This window comes from Hypomesus transpacificus, chromosome 9 (genome assembly GCF_021917145.1).
Source record: "Hypomesus transpacificus isolate Combined female chromosome 9, fHypTra1, whole genome shotgun sequence".
NCBI classification, from domain to species: Eukaryota; Metazoa; Chordata; class Actinopteri; order Osmeriformes; family Osmeridae; genus Hypomesus; species Hypomesus transpacificus.
The window spans coordinates 10925360-10946839 of NC_061068.1; the positions used below are offsets into that span (position 1 = coordinate 10925360).

At 45.5% G+C, this 21480-nt stretch overlaps 2 protein-coding genes across 5 annotated transcripts; one reads left to right on the forward strand and one right to left on the reverse strand.

Annotated features, from left to right (window-relative positions):
- Window positions 1–21: 21 nt before the first annotated feature.
- elmo2 (engulfment and cell motility 2) lies at window positions 22–11974 on the forward strand. Of its 4 annotated transcripts, none has more exons than XM_047026047.1 (23): window positions 22–95; window positions 1368–1435; window positions 2989–3089; window positions 3797–3837; window positions 4624–4696; window positions 4798–4848; window positions 5121–5290; window positions 5391–5490; window positions 6000–6151; window positions 6469–6547; window positions 7074–7109; window positions 7469–7519; window positions 7639–7761; window positions 7916–8035; window positions 8152–8256; window positions 8342–8450; window positions 8700–8836; window positions 9003–9166; window positions 9336–9448; window positions 9583–9690; window positions 9785–9867; window positions 10113–10190; window positions 10300–11974. In XM_047026047.1, the coding sequence occupies exons 3-23, from the start codon at window positions 3012–3014 to the stop codon at window positions 10498–10500; spliced, it is 2172 nt and encodes a 723-aa protein (XP_046882003.1). In that variant the 5' UTR covers window positions 22–95; window positions 1368–1435; window positions 2989–3011; the 3' UTR covers window positions 10501–11974. The 4 variants fall into 4 exon arrangements, with proteins under 4 accessions (XP_046882003.1, XP_046882004.1, XP_046882005.1 ...); XM_047026048.1 differs by having other exon boundaries at window positions 6000–6145; XM_047026049.1 differs by lacking the exon at window positions 7074–7109.
- A 259-nt stretch (window positions 11975–12233) lies between these two features.
- On the reverse strand, window positions 12234–20680 carry LOC124471519 (leucine-rich repeat neuronal protein 2-like). The gene is made up of 2 exons (XM_047026035.1): window positions 20504–20680; window positions 12234–15740 (listed from the first exon to the last, which is right to left on the reverse strand). The coding sequence occupies exon 2, from the start codon at window positions 15524–15526 to the stop codon at window positions 13073–13075; it is 2454 nt and encodes an 817-aa protein (XP_046881991.1). The 5' UTR covers window positions 15527–15740; window positions 20504–20680; the 3' UTR covers window positions 12234–13072.
- Between the last annotated feature and the right edge of the window lie 800 nt (window positions 20681–21480).

The window sequence follows — 21480 nt, forward strand, 5'->3', positions numbered from 1 at the left end:
CAAGGCGTGGTTTTATGTGCCTTTTTTCCCCCAAATGTTCAATTGGTGGGGACTGGGAGAATAGTCAAGCAGCTGCAATATTATTCAAGCTAAGGGTAAGTAACCGTTACTGCATACTATACGCATTTACCTTCACTGAGAGCGTTTTTTTAAATGAAAATAAATACTTGTATCATGCACACTTAAGTAGCCTTCTGATCAAGCACAATATTAGCTAGCTATTCAGCGCCAATAGAAAATGGATGTTTGTGAACGTACATCACAGTAATAAGTCATCCTAGTCAGACATTGCAACATCGCGTGTCAAAGGGAAACGTAGATTATGGTACATTTGAATGCATTTCCCGAGTTTCAATAATCAGTGTTAAAATATCACTAATACTAAAACAGCCGTATGTTTGCTGCAATCCTACAAGCTTGCAATGCTGGCGTGCTTTGCCTTTCACACATTCCGCTTTGGTTTGCCATAACGTTTTGCTATTGCTAGCTAAATACGAAATCATCTGCTCTGCGGTTAGTTCATAATGAAATCAATTGTTCCATTGACATTAGTGGAATGTAACTTTACGATTAGTATAAGTGTCAGTTCTATTAGAAATGCTATTTTGCCGGTGCAGTGCAATTAACCTGTACATGTAGAACCCTGTGAGAAACCATCCAAACCGTCGAATATCGTACATACAAAGCGTTGCTGTGCCAACGTTCATCGGCAAGTTGTGCGACAAGTGGGCTAACGCCATACAGTATGGGATAGCGTTTCTTTCCTGATTCTTCATTATTTGAGTGGTTTCTACCGTCAGTAATGCAAAGTTGTAGGGTCATGTCAGGAAAGGGATACTGCTTACTCTACTTGCTTGTGACATTATTTGCATCCTCAGGTAGCTTGAAGCACATACTGTTCCTTGGGCCTCCTCAGTGTTTTAGTGTTCACCACTTCAGTATTATTTTGGCCTTGGTATGTTTTTTGGATTGTTATGGTATTCACATGCAATTGTAAAAGTCAAGGCATGATATCTGTATGACTATACATATTGATTAAAAAGAGTGAAAACTATGGGGGTCAGATGGCTGAGCAGTGAGGTAATCGGGCTATTGATCAGAAGGTTGCCGGTTCGATTCTGGCCGTGAAAAAATGATGTTGTGTCCTTGGGCACTTCACCCTACTTATAAAATGTCCCTGTACTTACTGTAAGTCACTCTGGATAATAATGTCTGCTAAATTACTAAATGTAAACTATAATCATCCATTATCTTTAGTGGTGAAGGTTGAAACAGTTAATACAGTTCAAACATAAGCAGGTCTAAGAATGCAATATTTGTGTACTGTTGTTCCTAACAAAATGTCCAATGTCTGAATGTTTTTGCAGAAAACCCGATGCAATGGTTTGAGCTGCAGTTCTTAGAGTGAGGTGTCCATTCAAGGCTCCTTCAGAAGGTGAGACTTCTGTATCATATAAGATCTAGACTCTTTATCAATCTCAACTCTTTATCAATGGGAAGATGATCAATGCACATCAGTGACTTGGCCTCACTCGCTCACTCAAGCAAAGCGCAAGCAAATTTGAATAGATGTTGTAAACAAGTCCAGTCTGTGTACACTGTGATATCAGTATTTTACTCTAGGCAAGCTTTTACTGTTTTGTTAAGGAGGAGCATGGGCGCATACTGTCATCATTGATTTTTTTCCTCTGTTGGGACAGCAGTGCCTTAGCTCTGGGAATGGACCTCTCTCATTTAGACCCAAACAATGACAGCATTGTTGCCCAGTTGATATATAGTGGCAGGAGTTCCTGTCTGGCTAGGTTTACTTGGCTATTACATGTGCCATGTGTCTTCCGCTCGCTGTTTACTTGTTTTTTTTACCTTGATATGATTGCATCTGAAAGAACTTGCATAGCATAACCATAATCGCAGGGTTGTCTGACATTCTGGTAAGAAGGTAGTTGTGTTATTGCCCTGTTTCAGCTAAAGTGAGTCACACCCCTGATTTGTGGATGCAAGACTGTGCTATTTAGCAGGTTCTTGGTTTCAGGAATAGTTGGGTAAAAAAAAGTTTCTGTACAGACCTGTCTGTCCAAGCCTGTCTGTCCAAGTAAGAAACAATCATGAATACCAAGTCAAACAAGCAAGACGCTGTTCTAAGCATGCGCCATGTTAACCACCAATAACAAGCCAAGTGGAGTCCCTGAAGAATTCTGGGATATTGTGGTCTTTACTGATTTATTTGGATGTCATCCAGGTATTGTATAATTGGCAGAAAAAGGAACATGCATCCCAACACAGAGACCAGCCAAATCCACTCTCCCTGCTTTCTCCTGCCATTTACATCCCACAGTAAAGGATTGATCAGAGCAAGCAGTGAAAGCACTACCTGGATAAGCTAGCCCGTGCTCACCAGTGAACCTCTCCATCTCACACTGCTATGCTAACCACTCCTATCACTCTCATGTGTTGGTTAAATCAAAGACTTCACATTTGCTTTGTCTTAGAATAAGGAGGGTGAGTTGCTCCTGAGTTGAAGGACTATGCAGTGTTCCTCTGAAAGCTGCTGATTCACACCAGTGTATGTGTTCCTCCATGATCTCTTATTATCCAATCATTTTAGAGGTTGGCATTGAAAGGGATCTTCATTAGGTTGAGAGGACAGTAGTGAAATCGGTGCTGTTCACCTCTTAAAAGCCCTGTATTGACATGGTAGAGGCTTAATGTAAATGGGTTAAACAAATTGCTGTCCTTTCATAGAGCCAAATTAAATAGATGCCGTAGCTTGGCAGTCAATGCCACAGTTAAACGGATGCTTTTTGGAGCCAATTTACTTTGTACAGGTTTTGATCTAATTTACCTCGTGACATTAATATGTTTCATTACTTTTTAATGGTTTCTTATGTGTTTAAACATTTCCCTTTGCCAACAGAGTTCGATATCTGTGAGATTTCTTTTTTTGTTGTTGTGAAATTATGAGCTCAGCTGTGTGTTCCCCTGGTTTAGTGTGGTGTGACAGGACAGCAGCAATGCCACCCCCATCTGACATTGTGAAGGTGGCCATTGAGTGGCCTGGTGCCAACGCCCAACTCCTTGAGATTGACCAGGTCAGTGACTGTCTAAAAACATTTCACGAAAAGCATCCTTCCTCTGTTATACTACATTCTTACTCAATACACTTATTTATAGATGTTTTTTTTCCTGTGCTAGTTACACTTCAGAGACGGTTTAATAATTGAAAGGTAAAGAAAGCAAAGTCTCCTAGCTAATGCACTGACAGCTAGCTGAACCTCCACGTCTTCATGAGGCTTTGGACTGACTTGGTCCGATATAGACCCCACTGTAGTTTCACACAAATAACACATTTTAAAGGTCCCATGACATGCTGTTTTTGGATGCTTTTATATAGGCCTTAGTGGTCCCCTAATGCTGTATCTGAAGTCTCTTTCCCGAAATTCAGTCTTGGTGCGGAATTACAGCAACTACGAGCAGTCCCACAATGAGCTTTCCTAAGGACGTGCCATTTCTGTAACTTTAAACGTCATGAGGAGGAGAGAGGCGGGGCTAACTGCCATGCTTTGGTCGTTTGCAAGCCATGTGTCTCTCGAGGGGAAAAAACAATATCGCACTCGCACGATCGTAGTTCATTTTGTCATTGGCGGGCCAGATTCTCTGGGCGGGCAAAGCAGAGAAAGGGGGGTAACCTTTCCTCTTATGACAACATAAGAGGAACATTTTCAAATCTGAGCTTTTGAGCTTTCATTTTCTCAATGGCGGAGCCCTTGTCTGGCTCATGTCTGTTCTGTGTTTTCAGAAAAAGCCCCTGTCCTCCATTGTACGAGAAGTGTGTGATGGGTAAGAAATATGCCTAACTCCTAACAAAATAACGTTGTCAGTGTGAGTGTATGGGGTTTGTCTGAACATAGTCAACATTTCCTCTTAACAGGCTGCCAATTTATGCTCCAAAGTTTTAGAATGTAGTTGAAGTCTGGTACAAGTGATTCAGGCAAGGTTGCTGCCTCCACTCTCCCCTCCCCCTCTTCCTCTCTCTTTTCTCCCCCTGTCTGTGTTCTTGAAAGGCCTTTTTCTTAGACTAATAAAGGAATTCTAATGGTACACAGATGGGGCCAGCCTCTACTGAGGATGTTTTTTCTGCTTACATAACTGTGTATTACCCTGCTCTCTCTGTCAGTCTGCGCCTATTCTGCCTGTTCCTGCTATAAGCCTCTTGTTGTTCTCATTGTTGTATTTACTTCATTGTCATCTGAATGATTATCTATCCATCAAGAAAAGAACAGAATTTCTTCTCATCTCTCTCTCTCTCTCTCTCTCTGTCTCTATCTCTCTCTCTGTCTCTGTGTGTGTTTCCTAGCTTCTCTCCAACTCCCTCGCTCTTACATCTGAATGTATTCAATTTTTCTTGCATTTAACGCCCACTGGATGTCTCCCCACTCTCTCCATCTGCTACTCTGGCAAACTAAGTGCTTAGAACACCAATCTGAGTTGTTTACATTTTGTACATGTTACCATGTTTACTGTGAGTGTATTTAAAACATGGGTTTATCTCAACAATATTCTCAATGTATCAGTGTGTTCTAGGTGAGGATTGGACATTGACTGTGTGTGTGTGTATATCCATAGCTGGTCTCTGTCTGGCTCTGAGCAGTTTGCTTTGCGCTATGCTGATGGTCCTCAGCTCTACATCACTGAGCAGGTGAACTTCTTTCCATGCTACATTACAAGGAAACATGTTGCCGTTAAAATAATATTGTTTTCCTGTGGAGATTTTACCTGTTGTATTCTTTTGTGTTCCAGAGTCGCGGTGAAATGAAGAATGGAACCATTCTTCGACTGGCCATATCTCCGGTGGGACATATCAAATCATTTATATTGTTTATCATGTTTTAGGTTTATTAAAAACATACTCAATAATAACAAATGTTTTCATAGGTACAAATATTCTATAAATGCATTTACAAAAGTTCCAGTATAAAGTAAACATGATATGAGTCTTGCTTGACCTGAGATGAGGCGAGTGGAGAAGATGCACAGCTGTGTGTAGTGACGGCTGTGTGTAGTGACGGCTGTGTGTAGTGACGGCTGTGTGTAGTGACGGCTGTGTTGCTGGTCTTCTACAGGCGCGTGCTGCCCGCCAGCTTCTGGAGAGGATCCAGTCCCACAGCATCGATGCTCGCTTGGAAGCCCTAAAGGAGCTGGCCAAGCTGTCTGCTGACCCCACCTTCGCCACAGAGTTTATTAACATGGAGGGCATCGGGACCTTGGCGCGCCTGGTGGAGAGTGGCAACCAGTGAGTGTTACCCGCCCAGGTATCAGTTCTCACAGGGACAGGTCTTAACCTTAAGAAATGGGGGGTCCCCTTACCTTGTCTTTTCTCCTGTGTTGCTCAGCTTTGGCGAGATGCTTGCCTTCACTCTCACAGCCTTCTTGGAGCTGATGGACCATGGCATAGTATCATGGGACCTAATCTCACTCTCCTTCATCAAACAGGTAACTGTATTCACACACCTGGAATGTCCCTCTTACTGTGTTCTCTAATTAGTGCTGTTTAGTTCGATATTTCAAATGACTCTGAGCAGTGTTATATGAATTTGGGATAGTGTGATGCCTGTCTAAGTCTTCCCTCTTGTTTACAGCCTCTTTTCTTTAATTGCTTGACCTTCAACCCTCATTGCATGCCGTAACTGAGTGGGTTGCTGTTACCTAGCAACCTTCCCTCCATGTTATTTGGAGCCCCTGTGGTTGCGTAGTCTGTCCATAGTGTTCAGATAAAGTCCCCCCACATAGCCATGCTGCACTCTGCCTATTCTTAGAGGAAACTAATGGATTCAAATGGTTACTTTTTTTTCTGTACTTTCTGTTCTGGAGGGAAAGAGAAGCTTCCCTCTCAATCTACCTTCTGACTGTTCATCATCATACTGAGCCAACGTGTAAGATATCCCCCAAGTACGGAACCCGTGACAGAACTTTTGAAATGTCCCTTTGTGGTACCTTCTTAGATTGCGGGCTATGTGAACCAGCCCATGGTGGACGTGTCCATCCTTCAGCGCTCCCTGGCCATCCTGGAGAGCATGGTCCTCAACAGCCACAGCCTCTACCACCGGGTGGCGCAGGAGATCACCGTGGGACAGCTCATCGGACACCTGCAAGTGTGAGCACACACACACGCACCTCCCACACCGTGGGTGTGGGGCGCAGGAGGAGGAATGGAGCAGTGGGATGGGACTGAGAGCAGAGCAGGAACACAGCTGCTCCTGCTCTGCTTTACCGGCTGGGATGACCTCAATTCAGTGTTAAGAAATAGTGTTGAATGTTTTTACAAGTGTTCAAAATCCAGTCTGATATAATCATAATATAATAGAATCCCTTTGGCCTGCCCTAAACAGTCACCACTGTAGTTTAGCATCAGCATGGGGTCACTCAGGAACAGATGCTTCTAACTGGTTGTTTTTGTGCTGATATCTCTAGATCCAACCAAGAGATCCAGACCTATGCCATTGCTCTCATCAATGCCCTCTTCCTCAAGGCGCCAGAGGACAGAAGACAGGTTAGTCGCAGGCTTTCATGCCACACTGTTCTACAGTTTAGACAGAGACACACATATGAACGATGCATGCCATCTGAAGAGGTGTGATATGCCCCTCCATGCATCTCCATGTTACCCCGTCATACCCTGGGATATCAACTTGGAATGATGTTATGAAGAAGTTACACTCACATGTTACCTCACTCCTCAGTACTTGTCTCATACACATTCATCATGTTTGGCTGCCGCTGTCCATGCCTTACACAATGAGATATAACTTCTCTCACAACTGACTACTAACGTGAGCTTTTATTACTGTTCAACACAGGACTGCATGTTTGACAGTTCACATGATATCTTGTTGACTTGCTGGAATGCACCATATATTGAATAGCAGCAGTCTGACTGGCTTTTGTACAACTTTGTGACCGTACTGTGTCATGCTCTGTGCATGCCGTGCCCTGTAGTGTATGGTCCATGCATAAGTGTGTGCACTCTTTGTCTCCATTACTGTCACGCCTGCACATCCCCACCCCTCCCCCCCCAGGAGGAATACTCAAATCCCCTGGACCAGCACCTCACTGTAAGTATGCATCCTTCATTCCATCCACCTCACCCCCCCCCCCCTCTATCTCCCTCTGCTCCTTATAAAACCACAAAGACTTCTTACACTTCAGACAGAACCATGACTGTGAATTCCTCCATTACAGAGACAGGTGAATAGCCTGCTTTTTTAGCTGATGTCTATCAGAGGTACTCGGGGGCCCTCTTGTGGTAGCAGAAGGCAGGCTTGGATGTCACATCTCTTAGAGTCTTGGGAGGGAGTTGTGAGCTAGAGAAATGTCGATGCAGTTTTTAAGCTTAAATTAGCAACGGTAGCCTTGCTGTGTATGCTTGGCTAACTGGATCTGACCGGTTGGACATTTTAAATTGTCTTCTCAGGAGATGGCGAGTACTTTGGCTCAGAAACACCTGCGCTCCATCATCCTTAATGTGAGTGTCATCTCAACATCAATTCTGTCAACCATAGTCCAGCTCTGGTTTGTGGTTAAACCTTTGTTCTGGAGTTAGAGGTGGCAAAACTACACACTCACATGTGTGCTCTCTCCCAGCATGTCATCAGAGGAAACCGACCAATCAAAACAGAAATGGCTCACCAGCTCTACGTGCTGCAGGTGCTGACCTTTAACCTCCTCGAGGAACGCATGATGACTAAAATGGACCCCAATGATCAGGTACGGCTGCAAATGTTTACGTGTCAGAAAGGTGACCTCCTCTGCCTCCTCTGCCTCCTCCTGTGCCCATCTGCCTCCTGTGCCCGTCTGCCTCCATTGTTGTCTGACACAACATCCTGACGTGTGATGTTCTGCTGTCCCACCGTGTGTCCAGGCTCAGAGAGACATCATCTTTGAGCTGCGCAGGATTGCCTTTGACGGAGATAATGACCCTGGTGCCACAGAGAAGAGGAAGGCCATGTACACAAAGGACTACAAGATGCTGGGCTTCACCGTGAGTCTGCAAACCAGCTCACAACTGGAACTCTTCAGTCACTTGAGAATGTGTTTGACACGCTGGAGGTTTAGTACAGTCGGAACTTACTGAGCAGGTCCTTGTGTTGTGTCCAGAACCACGTGAACCCTGCCATGGACTTTACCCAGACCCCTCCTGGCATGCTGGCACTGGACAACATGCTCTACCTGGCCAAGCTGCATCAGGACACCTACATCAGGGTATGGCTGGACCACAATCAGAAAGATGGATATGAAGCATCTCCAACAGCTATTTACTTGTGTGTGTGTGGTTCTCCTCCTCCAGATTGTCTTGGAGAACAGCAGCCGTGAGGACAAACACGAGTGTCCTTTTGGCCGCTGTGCCATCGAGCTTACCCGTATGCTGTGTGAGATCCTGCAAGTGGGAGAGCTGCGTGAGTCCTCTGCCCGTCTCCCACACACTCAATCCCTCCCGGATGGTTCCACACGCCTCACTGCTGCCAAGCAACGGCCCGGCTGTCTGTAGCTTTCTAAAGTTTATCAAGAAAAAACAAGTTTAAGGAGTCAAAAGGAACTTTAATTGTACAGCCGTATGATAGAGAACCAGCTACATGTCTTAATCAAAAGGCAGCATGAAATAAATAACTGTATGGTTCTCATCCCTTTGTATTGTGGTCCTGTAGCCAGCGAGGGCTGTAATGACTACCACCCCATGTTCTTCATTCATGACCGGGCCTGGGAGGAGTTCTTCTGTGTCTGCATCCAGCTGCTAAACAAGACCTGGAAGGAGATGAGGGCCACGGCAGAGGACTTCAACAAGGTCAGAGGTCATCCAGGAAGGCACACATCTATTCACCTCACGTGTTTCGATTGATTTTAAAGTTAGTAGCGATATGGGGCCTCAGTATTGAGTCATGTAGGTTTTTGGATGGTTCAAGACGGGGTTAGGATGCAGTGTGTTTGGTGTTTCCCCCCTGCGTGTCCAGGTGATGCAGGTGGTCCGTGAGCAGATCACGCGGGCCCTGGCCATGAAGCCGTCGTCTCTGGACCAGCTGAAGAGTAAGCTGCGAGGCCTGAGCTACTCGGAGATCCTCCGTCTGCGCCAGTCTGAGCGGATGAGCCAGGATGACTTCCAGTCCCCTCCCATCATGTCAGTCCCACGGCACACGCGTACTCCCTTGACGGGACTCGCGCACGGCTACACCTGGAAAACCCTAAAACATGCCTGTTTAATGCATCTGCTCTCTTGTTGCTCGTAGTGTGAGATATGCTGAGGGTAGTGTGGGGAGAGGGTGCTAACTTTGCTGATGATCCTCCAGTGAACTGCGTGAGAGGATCCAGCCTGAAATCCTGGAGTTGATCAAGCAGCAGAGGCTCAACCGCCTGTGTGAGGGGAGCTGCTTCCGCAAGCTGGGCAACCGCCGGAGGCAAGGTGTGGGCCCCTCCATACACACACTTACACTTTCTGCATCTATGTTCAACAATGAATTTAGCCTCAAAAAGCAATAAGCAGTTACTTATGTATACTGTAGTTACTATTATCTCTCTCTCTCTGTTGTCCTCCAGAAAAGTTCTGGTTCTGCCGTCTGTCCCTGAACCACAAGGTGCTGCACTATGGAGACCTGGACGAGTCTCCCCAAGGGGAAGTGCCTTTTGAGCTGCTAACTGACAAGAGTAAGTCTCCAAGCCTCCTCATCCTCCTCTGTAGTGCTGTCCCAGACACATCCACAGCCTGTGAAAGATGACTGGTCCTGTTCTTTCCCTCCAGTCCCTGTGTCTGACATCAAGTCTGTGGTGACTGGAAAGGATTGTCCTCACATGAAGGAGAAGAGTGCACTAAAACAAAACAAGGTAACTACACTAAAGGTTGCATGTTTCATGGGTTAAAACATATCACATTTTGTCTCGTGAAATCCTAAGATTAATGCAGTAAGTTGCATTGCCTTATTTCCTTTTACGAACTGTAACTTTGAAAGTGTTGCATGTTGGGTTGGGAACACGTACAGTACTACATCAATACTGCGACCTGTTAGCTTATTAGCACTTCTAGTCCAGTATAGAGGTTTGAAGTGGGATCTCTACTACTCTGTGAGCAGGAGGTGTTGGACCTGGCCTTCTCAATCCTGTATGATCCTGATGAGGCCCTCAACTTTGTAGCCCCAAACAAATATGAGGTAAGTTACCTGCTTTAGCTGAAGATGAGTCACCAGCTCATACAGTGAGCTCAGCCTGGTCTGGAATGATATACATTAACGTGTGTGTGTGTGTGTGTGTGTCTGGCAGTACTGTATCTGGACTGATGGGCTGTGTGCCCTGCTGGGCAGAGAGATGGGTAGTGACCTCACCCGGAGTGACCTGGATACACTGATCAGTATGGAGATGAAGCTCCGCCTCCTCGACTTGGAGAACATTACCATTCCAGAGGCTCCTCCCCCTGTGCCAAAGGAGCCAAGCTCTTACAACTTCACCTATAACTATGGCTGAAGTGTTGGAATGTGTCTGGTCTGCTTCTGTGGGTTTATGAGTTTGCAAAGAATGATGTGAGTATGTAAGCTTGTGTACTTGCGTGTCTAAATGTGCGTATGTTTGTGTGTGTGTGTGCGTGTGTGTCAAGGAAAAGGAAAGGACATGCTTCTCCCCTAGATGTCCTAATCCTTAACTCTCAACAACACTAGCCTAATGCTCTGAAATCAAACTGCCCTTTACTGTTAAAGGCTGGGTACGGATGACTTATTGAAAAATGTGTATTACATTTACCAATACTATGCCAACTCAGTATGAATCACAAGGTTGATATTGTGTTGCCTCCTCTTATTCATCACTCCATGGCCTTATCAACAGGAAATGTGAAAAGATGCTCTGTGTATTTGGAAAGAATACAGTTGAGTCTTATTATTGCTTGATACCATCAGGTTTCTCCCAACAACAAAGTTTGTTCTGTTACTAATTATTCTTTGAGTTAGTGTATATACAAGTCAGTTAATTTGTCCGCTCGTCTCCTAATTCATTACTAATCTATATTGCTGTTTGTTATGCAGAATAGAAATTATATTTTTGTAAATTATGTGAAATCTGTTTTAGCTGGGAAGATGACAAGGTACCACTGGCCCATTTTTAAAGAAAAACGAAATAGAAGCAGAAAGTTAAGCATCACAGCTTATTTTTCTTTCTATATTTCTTAAAACACTATTCTTTACAGTCAATCATAATGGATATATGCTGTGAAAGCACAGTCAGCAGTACAGACATGGAGCTTTTCAGCTGCGACCAGCAGCTGTGTAGCTCTCTTAGTTGGTAAGTCGGTCCACAAACATGTGGATGCATGCGTGACCATGATCACAGCTATTGCGAATTTGCGCTCGTTTTATTTAAGCACTGTGCGTTGGCTTCGGTGACACTTTTTTGGGTCTGAAAGAAATGTTAAATCAAATGTTTTTGCTGTGCTGTAACGTACACTGCTAATGAAAGTAACAAGGAATATGCTCTATATGCTGTTGGAGTTAGTCAGTCATGCTGTGTGCATAAGCACATTCATTACAGTTTCATTCCATTCAGTTGTAACTTGTTTTCCTGGTGAAAGGGAGTTCATGGTTTACTGGATTTTTGATTGTTTATAAAACTCCATCTAAAAGGGATTTGATGTTAAGTGTCGCAGTCCAAAGCTTGTAGCCGCTTTTAGAATACTTCAACAGGCCACACTGAACAGAAGAGAATTGGTACGGACACTCTGTCTGGATACCTCTGAGGTAGCTTTATCACTTGGTATACTTTTACATGACCTTGCTCAACAATTTCTGTGTTCAGGCTAGTGCTGGTAGTGTTGTTAGAAAAAAATAAAATATATATGACAACATGCAATTTAAATATGGTATTCATATATAAACCACTGTATGTATATATTGTGTTGCCTTCTAAAAAATGTATTTTGTTTTGTGTGAATAAATACAAGTTTAACTGGCTCAGCCTCGGCGGGAGCCTTTTCTGGAGATTTCCGTCCTGGCCTCACACCCCTCACTATCTGAACGTCAAGACAGCATGTAGTTCCTCTCTTTAGCAGCCAGAGGGCGAACTGAGCACAGGCCTCACACTACATTACAAAAAATAAATACTGAACATTCACACGCTTTGTGTTACACTGTCTTTCTGTAGATGTAAGATACACCATTAGTATATCAGTCAAAAACATTTTATTGATTGTTCAAAATAGAATTCAATACAGTCATATATATATTATATCATTTTTGAAAGAGGGAACACTTATGGGTAAAGAAATCTAGATTGTACTGCAGAATTTAAGACCAAATGAAAGTGTGATAAAAGCTAGACAGGTTATTTTCACATCGACTTCTTGGATGTGCAAGACCCAGAAGGCGCATGAAGTGTATGTAACGATGCACTTCGGAGAATGTGTCTCTGTGTTTGTAGATACAAGGCAGGATGGAGTGGTTAGAATAGGATGGAAGAAGAGAGTCTGCTCTGTGAACTCAGTATGTGGACCCGAGGGTCCATCTCTGTTTCCACTGTCTCATCCTTTGTGCACAGACTGCTCTACCAGTTTGCATGTGAAGATTGAGAGAGAAAAAAAAATCCTGTACATCACAGTAACTGACAGTTTAGCCACATCCATGCCAGTTGTGATAGTTGAAACCTACTGTAACCTTCATAGATACCAGTAGGACTATATATTCAGTTCTGGGTTTGGTTCATAGTTCGGTAGCTCTCAGTCACTGTTCAGTGTGACCCAGGCTTATTCTGCCATGTAAGCTCAGGCCTTCGTCAGGGATAGGTCCTGTGGATGTCAAATACAGACAGATGGTATGCTGATCTCTCTGGTTTGTAGCATGGTTTGGAAAATCCTTGTTTATACATCTTATTACACAAACAAACAATGAGAATATATATTCATATATAAAAAAAATACAAATCTCTTACTATATCATCCTGGATACCATCTCTGGTGCCATCCACCAAGTAATTTATTTGAAAGTCATAACTTTCCATGTGTTTGTGTACTTGTGTATGTGTGTGTGTGTGTTACTGCATGTGTGTCTCAACATCACACAGGCTGTTGCAAGCCTTCTTCTTCCTGTCCAGACTGGTCAGAGTTTCCTGGTGTCTGATTGGCTGAGTATTTCTTATCCTCAACTGTGACCTCTGGGATTGCCTCATGACCTTTGACCTCCTGTAGAAGGGCACCGCGGGGTTTCTCCATGCCCTCCCATGGCTCCCCATGCCAGGCTTGGAGGCCCAGCAGCAGCAGGGTGAGGGTGAGCAGCAGCAGGACCGTGGAGGTCAGTTCTGGGCTTAGGGTCAGGTCAGCGTAAGGCTCTGAGTTCTCCACAGTCCTGAGGGACACACACTGGGGCGGGCTCCTCTCTCTCTGCCTGCTCCAGGCCTGTCTTGGCCCCTCTCTGACCTCCGTGTGCAGACACACACGGTAGAGGGTCCCCGGCTGCAGATGTGTGAGATTGAAGCTTTGTGTGCCAGCCAGGATAAGAGTGGAATGTGTCTGCGAGTGTGTATCCGAGTGTGTGGCGTGCCAGGATAATTTGGCAAAGGGGAGGTTGTGGGCGGTCATCCAGGTTAAAACAGCAAAGTGTTCTCCTACCTCCTTCACCTGTAAACCCCCAGCTGGCTTGAGGAATGGAAACTCCTGCAGGCTGGAGGGCACCAGGCTGGAGGGTACAAGCCTGGAGGGCACCAGGCTGGAGGGCACCCTCCCCTCTCCCCTTCCATGCACGCCCACAGTGACGCTGCGAGTGTCTGCGCCCAGCGCATTCTCAGCCACACAGGTGTATAAACCTGCCTCCTTTGGTGTCACTTGGACAATCTGCAGTGTCCCTTCTGGGAGAAGGTTATAGTGGGAGGAGGAACCTAGGCCTGGGACAGTGGAAAGCCCCTGGGCATGACTGGAGGGGTGGGTGTGCTTGTGGTGGTGGGATGTGACTGGACTGGCTTGAAGGGAAGGCATGGGGCTCGGTTCTGACGTGTGGTTGGCTGCGTGGCTCATGTTAGGTCCCAGTTTCAGCCCAGTGGGAGTCACCCAGTAGATAGTGGGCTGTGGCTCAGCTAGAGCTCTGCAGTGCAGGACCAGACTCCCCCCCTCTCTCACGCCCATGTATGGGGGGAGGGGACCTGGGGGGATCAGGGGAAGACAGGAGGCAGACATCTCTGTCAAAGACAGCTCCCTCACCCTGCGGGCTCTCAGTTCCGGAGGCTCAGAGCACAGCATGGCCTGGGGCTGGATGAACCTCACAGCTCGGGGTGTGTGCGCATCAGCCTGTGCGTCCAGGTGTGTGTGTGTGTCTGAGTCTGTGTGTGAGTGGCCTCCAGCCACCCAGCGGAACAGACAGTCACAGCGCAGTGGGTTGGAGTGTAAGCTGACCTCCTGCAGGCTGGGCAGGGATAGAAGTGTGTGTTGGTGAAGGGCAGTCAGAGAGTTGGAGTTCAGCATCAGACTCTCCAGCCGGCCGAGCTGAAGAAAGGCCTGGGGGTGGATATAGGACAGACGGGGGTTGTTGGTGATCTCCAGCTTGGTGAGCTCTGGGAGGTTCTCCAGGGCAGCTTTCTCAATGGAAACCAACTCTTCCATGTTGTTCAGCCCTAGCTCTTTCAAATGGACCATATTCTTGAAGTCTCCTGTCTGGACCAGGCCAATACGGTTCTTGTTGAGGTCCAGGAACTTCAACCCTGCCACTCTCCTCAGAGCCTGAGTGGGAACACTGGTCAGCAGGTTGTCGTAGAAAGACAGGCTCTCCAGGTTCTCCAGGCCTTCTAGGGCTCCTTCAGGCAGCCCCTTCAGGCCCATGTCCCCAAGAACCAGGCTCCGGAGGGAGCCCAGGGCCCGGAAGCCCTGCTCAGGGAGGGCCTCCACCGGATTCCCCCCAAGCATCAGCACCTCCAGACTGGGCAGTGCCGTGAACCAGCGTGGGTCGATGGAGGTCAGTCTGTTGTTATTGAGATGAAGACGCAGTAAGGAGTCCAGGCCTGTGAATGCTCCAGGGGCCAGGGACCGGAGGCGGTTGTGGCTGAGGAAAAGCTCCTGAAGGGCAGGCAAGGAAAAAAAGGAACCCAGGGGGAGATGGGTCAGCTGATTTTCCTCCAGATGCAGGGAGAGCAGAGAGGCCAGGGTCAGGCTCTGTGTCAGGCTTCTCACACTGTTGAAGTGGTTCTGGGAGAGGTCGAGCTCTGTAAGGTTGGGGAGTGTATGTAACCCGGTGCTGTCTAAGGCAGACAGGAGGTTGCTTTGCAGGCGCAGGGTGTGTGTATTGTGAGGGAGGGCCGAGGGCAGCTTGGTCAACAGAAGGTCATTACAGTCGACAGTAGGAGCTTCACAGTAGACAGACTCAGGGGAGAACCAAGGCTTGATCTGACAGATACAGCGGCCCGGGCAGGAGACATGCCATGGGAGGGATTGAATCACCAACGCACCCAACCCACCCACACACACACACATACACACAAACAGGAGCAGCTGAGACTGCAACACAATGGGAGTTGGCCTCCACATGCTTACAGTACAGAGTTAGTACACAAACACAGTCTGAGTTTGTTCTAGATTATTCTAAAGTCTACTGACAGTGGCAATGCTGAAGGCGGCTTGCGAGTTGAAGTTACTGTTGTGTGGCTGATGTTCTTGTCTTGGTCTCTGTGGATAGTAGAAAGTAAACTGTTGCTGTTACATCCTGACAGCAGGTGGAGGTGATGGGGCTCTCAGAGCAGAACTGCAACACAAAGAGACACAGAGAGAAAGAAAGAGAGAGAGACAGACAGAGAAAGAGACAGATTAGAAGGACAAGCATATCTACACACATAGCATATTTACATCAGTTTATTAAGAGCATGTGAAAGGAGGAGTGGGAGAGTTGTAAGAGAGGACAGGGGGGAGAGGACAAAAGGAGTGTGGATTCAGAAGGGAGGAAGATGAGGGTGGAGAGGCTCCCTCATTAGCAGCACTCTGTGTAAGTGTCAGGCTGGCACTGGCACTGCTTGGTTGGCTCCTAACTGGATCATGTAATCATCTGGTGATCACACAACAGACTAGGACACACTCAGACAAATAGGCTGAAGAATTAGTGCAGAGGAGGGGAGGGAGAGGTGGGGGGGGTGAAGGTAAGAGGAGTATGAGGTAGAGGTGAGGATGGAGCGAAGGAGGGAGGGATGAGAGAGGAGGGATGGAGAGGAGCCAGGTTGGCGGTGGTGTGCATTTAGGTCTTGTCTGTTTGTCCTTCAACATCAAAGGAGCGGTGGCTCCACAGGGAGTCATGCTGGCTTAGTTTACAGTATAAGGCTTGTGATTGGACACACAGCCGGGGAGTAGTCTTGTTTCATGACAACACATCTGAGACAATGGAGGGAGAAAGATGAAGGAGACACTTAAAACAGGAGATACAGTTACATGGATGGGAAGGATGGTGAAAGAAAGATGCAAAGGAGAGGGTTCAACTGCTGATAAACAGCACCCAACTGTTGATCAAAGACACCAATTTAATCACTGGACCATTAAGCTCCTTATCTGTATCTAGATATATCATTTATTTTATGGGAAACGTTAAATCAGAACACCATGCTACCTTTCCATAGCTCTGGTTGAGGAGTGAATATGCATGTGTTAGAGTTGGATTGTGACAGAGTATGATTAGCGGTGTGTATGTTAGACAGCCTCACTCTGTTTACCCCCTCTCCTGTCAAGATCTTTGTTCTCTCCTGGGTGCGAGGACCACAGCTGCAGTGTAAAGTCTAGATAAACCCTGCCTCTACTGTTTGGCACTGGTGGGAGTGAGATTAGCTTGACTGCTCTGTGGAGCAGCCCAAGTAGTGGAGTAGGAGAGTGAGAGAAAGGGCTGTTGAAGAGTAAAATATTGTATGATAGCCCTATATTATACAACAGTCATCTATTCAATACATATCCCGGTACTTAGCTTGCTATTAAAGGAACGTAAATTATGTGATGTTCATTTTATTTCATTTCTTGTATGAAATACCAAAGGTGAAAAAGCCTGTCATACGTCAATCTCTGTATATATAATGCTATTCACATTCATGGTGGTGTTCTATCCACCATTATCCACAAATCCACCATTTAATCATTTGTATTTTATTCAGATCTAAGATTTGATTCCGCTGTAGCGTTCTGTTCCTCCACTGGCAGTTCTAGTCCACTCCATGGATCCTCTCCAGTACAGTTACACGGCTGTTCTCAATCACCTGCTCCACAGAGTTGAACTGACTTTGCTGTGGTTAGATGGATCCTGCTACTGCTGAGCTACTCAGGGGAATATGGATTGTAGACAAGAACTGGGAACTTTACACACACACACACACACACTCACCCACTCACACACACATAGACACAAGCACACACCTGTTCAAACACATATGGAGACACATAGACAGTTTATACCGTTGTATGCTCATTGTGTACATGGTCATATATATATATTCCTTCCATCTCCTTCTCACTGGCTCTTAGCATCGTCGTCATCCCCGCCACACACACACACACACACACACACACACAGAGGAGGCTATGCAGTAGTTGCTTGCTACACAGTTGCCATGGAGACCTGCTTCTCTGCACAAGGTCAGTTCTGTCCCAGTCAGAGCATTCAAATATTGTCTGTGGAATAACTATGTTCACATGTTAATCCTAAATATAGTCTGAACATACAACACTGAAACCCAACTTTGCTGATACCCGAACAACCAACAGGTCAACATGAACAGAGAAAGAGGGAAGCTCTGCTGTACATGATAACTGAATCCAACATTTCAAACTGAATATAAAAAAAGAGCATTCTATCCAACTGCATCCCAAAGAGTTTGAGGAAAACTCTGTCTCAGCGTATCTCATTGATTCATCTGCGCCTGCTGACCTCACATCCTCTTCCACTAAAGCATCTTTCGTTCTGCTGTACAGTACATATTAGAGAAAACTGCCTTCAGCAGACATTGCATCCCGTCACCCGCCTGTGCAGCTAGGAGACTTCTCTGCCGTCTGCATAAAACAAAAATACAGGTCTGTGTGAGTGTGTGTATGAGTGTGTGTGAGTGTGTGTATGAGTGTGTGTGAGTGTGTGTATGAGTGTGTGTGAGTGTTGGGGTGTGAGTGTGTGTTTGTGAGGACAGAAGGGAAGATGGATGGGTTGCACAGAGATGCTTACCAAGAAGGAAAGCTTCTCCACTAAGTAGTTGGAGGGAAAATTAGATAGAGCTAATTTACACACCAAGAGGATGCACCCAAACCATTAGCACTCAAACACCCCCATGGGTTTCAATTACTCCAGTTAGCAGCTCAGAGTGTGTGTGGGTGTGTTTGTGTTTGTGTGGTGTGTGTGTGTGTGTGGTGTATACATATGTGTTCAGATGTATCATATACAGATTTATGAAACACACCTGTAGCTTAATACATTTGTGAAAAAATAAAAAATAAGTTGCGTTAGAGTAAAATTGAAAATGAAAATGACTGAGGGTAATCAAAGAGGAATGGAGAGATTGAGAGAGAAATATAGGAATATTTATTGGCTGTACCTTCCGGGATTCTCACCCATTCTCTTTGATCAGCAGTCTCTCTGTGTTTCCACATTCCCCCATGTTCAATAATGGATTTCTGTTCATCTATTTTTGATGTCCCTATTTTTCTTCTTTGCTCTTACATTCTCATTGTGTGTATTTATCAGTTTCAGAAAAACTGAGCTGTGTGTGTGTGTGTACGTGTATTTGTGTGTGTGCTGTATGCATGTATTCAAGTATGCGTGTGTGTGTGTGTGTGTGTGTGTAATTCCACACATGGATCACTACTGCTTCTTACTCTTTGTCCCTCTCTCTCTGTAAATGGAGAGCTGTGCCATAAACAAACACTAGCCATCTTCTCTTCTGAAACATATCCTCAGACAGACAGCACTTCTGGGCCACTGAACAGTACATTATATTCATAATAATGATACACACACACACACACACACACACATATTACACACACAAATAATAGTACATACTACATCCCACAGTACAAGCTAATTAGAAAAGCGAGATGACTCCCCATACTGACCAGAGGTGAGAAGGGGAGGAGCAGGAGGAGGAGGAGGAGAGGAGATAATACAATGATAAAAATGGAAGAAAGCTAAAGATTTTTAAATTGGGATGCAAAATTCACCTTTCCTAAATGATTTTTCTTTCTCTTTCTCCCTCTCTTCCTTTCTTTGTTTCTCCTTATTTTTCTTCAATCTCTCTCTCGTTCTGGTCTGTGCCTAACAAACACTTGTGGTGTGAGTGATGACGTAACATGACTGTGGGCAAAACAAGTGCAATACAATTAGACAATTATGGAAAATGAGCAGTGTTAGACATCATGACTTCCAAATAAACCCCCTAAAAATGGAAGCTCAGAGAGAGGGGTTTTAAGACAAAGCACCAGATGTTAGTCAGTAGCAGTTAGATGCATCCTGTGAAGCCATCCCTGTAAGTGTGTGTGTGTGTGCGTGTGTCCCTCTGTGGCCAGGGGTAGTTTGTGGTTACTGGGGTGGACAGAGATGGGACAGACCAGGCAGTTATTTTTCTGGGATAATAAAAACTGTGGAATCATGTAGTGATCCCACTTAACTTGACAGAAAGACACATTTTATCGATTAATATTTTTTTTTCTTTACAGAGGTTTTCCATATCGCATTTGAGTGTTTGTGTATCTATTGAGTTTGTTTTGGTGTTTGATAGAGCAGGGTATGTAATGACACTGAAGAGGACACAGTGGCAACACAACGTCCTTATTACAATAAACAGAATGGCCACAGACAGTTCTAACAGCTAATGAACGACTAGACTGGAGAGGAAGAATAATGACATGATGACATGTTCAGAGAGATGCACATGTACGTTAAACCAATCAAGTCCTCCGATGCTCTGGAGCACAATCAGACTAATAAACAAACATGCTCATTATATTTATGCTCTGTTTGGCCAGCTCTGGCCCAATCCTCCCGCATGTCCTCACTCCCGGTAGAACAAACCCCTACCCCCCCCCCCCCCCCCCCCCCCCCCCCCCCCCCACCAAGGGAGGGGGGGGTTGTAAAATGCTAAGCTGTAGCTGAGGTTGCCTACTGCAGGATGCAGAGTTGCTGTGCTGTGTAACTATGATAACAGCACTGCAACAGTAGGGACACAGGAAAGATTGAGAAGGAGGGGAGTGCTAGATGTTAATCCTTTCAATGAAAAGAGAGATGCATTGGCTTTCATCCATGATTGCTACAAGACACTCACGTACGTACACGCACGCACCCTCACACACACACACGTACACACACACACACACACATACACACACACTTACACACACACACTCATGTAACACATTTACAGTCTACACACCATATCACAGATCATTTCTATTGTGGCAACACTTACTAAAGCCTGTGTATGTGCTTCACTCTTCCAGTACAGTGTCTTTAACTAACACTCAAACTAATGTGCATGCACATTTCATCTTCCTTACCGTGACACAAGGTCTGGCTACATCCCTCTCTTCTTCACTCTCTCCCTCCTCTCCTCCTTGTTCACTCTCTGTTTTCTGTTCCCTCACTCTATGGTCTCTTCCTAAATGAATGTTTTCTCCTTTTTGTGCCACATTTGTGGATATCCAGGAGGTTTGTGCTCTGCCTTCTTCCCTCTGTCTCTTCCTCTGATGCAAAAGAACAAACTGCACAGACTGAGTCTTTGTGCACTGGTCCCTCCTTCTCTTGCTCTCTCTCTGTCACTCTCTCTCTCTGTCTCCCTATCTCTTTCCTTCCCTCCGTCTCTCGATCCCCCTCTCTTTCCCTCTCTCTGTCTCCCTCACTCTCACTGTATCTGTATCGCCTTCTCCCCCTTCTCCCCCCCCTCTCTCTGTCTCCCTCTTTCTCTGTCTCCCACTCTGTCTCTGGCTTCCCCCCCCCCTCTTTCTCAGCAGACAGAGCCTTTGAACGAGGTAGAAGAAGAGGAGGCGCACTCAGCAGTTATTCTGTCCCTGTCAGTCCCTCCCCTTTTCCCGTCTTCCTCCTCCACCATACATAGTCCCTTCACCTTTCATCTGTACCACTCTCCATCTCCCTAGTATCATTTCTTCTTCTCTTTCTCTTTTAACTTCAGTCTTTCCCTCTTGGCTCTCTCTTTGACGGAACATAAGATAAACATTAATAGACAGTGTAAGAAAAGTTGTACTTTAATAATGGAAACTAAGGGTTCCATTCCAAATGTTATTTTCTCAGTAGATTTTACTTTATGAGATACTTTATGTGTTTATAAGAGAGAGAATCTTAGAGACTTGTTGCTCTTGTTGGTTAGCTGTAACTGATAAAAAATTATTGTACTCACTGTGAAATATTTTTACTGTTGCTTGCTTTTCTACAGGTACACTCTTGCACTTTTTGAGGTTCATGTTGTTTAATTGTAACTTGTTTAACTACATGCTCTTATGGTTCTTCCCTTTGGCAC

Excerpts from the sequence above, each read along its gene's own strand:
- LOC124471519 (XM_047026035.1), bottom strand. The coding sequence starts at position 15,526 with ATGTGGAGGCCAACTCCCATTGTGTTGCAGTCTCAGCTGCTCCTGTTT.
- elmo2 (XM_047026047.1), top strand. The coding sequence starts at position 3,012 with ATGCCACCCCCATCTGACATTGTGAAGGTGGCCATTGAGTGGCCTGGT. Across the intron at positions 7,520-7,638 it reads TGCGCTCCATCATCCTTAAT|CATGTCATCAGAGGAAACCG; the intron begins GTGAGTGTCATC and ends GCTCTCTCCCAG. Across the intron at positions 9,449-9,582 it reads GGGCAACCGCCGGAGGCAAG|AAAAGTTCTGGTTCTGCCGT; the intron begins GTGTGGGCCCCT and ends GTTGTCCTCCAG.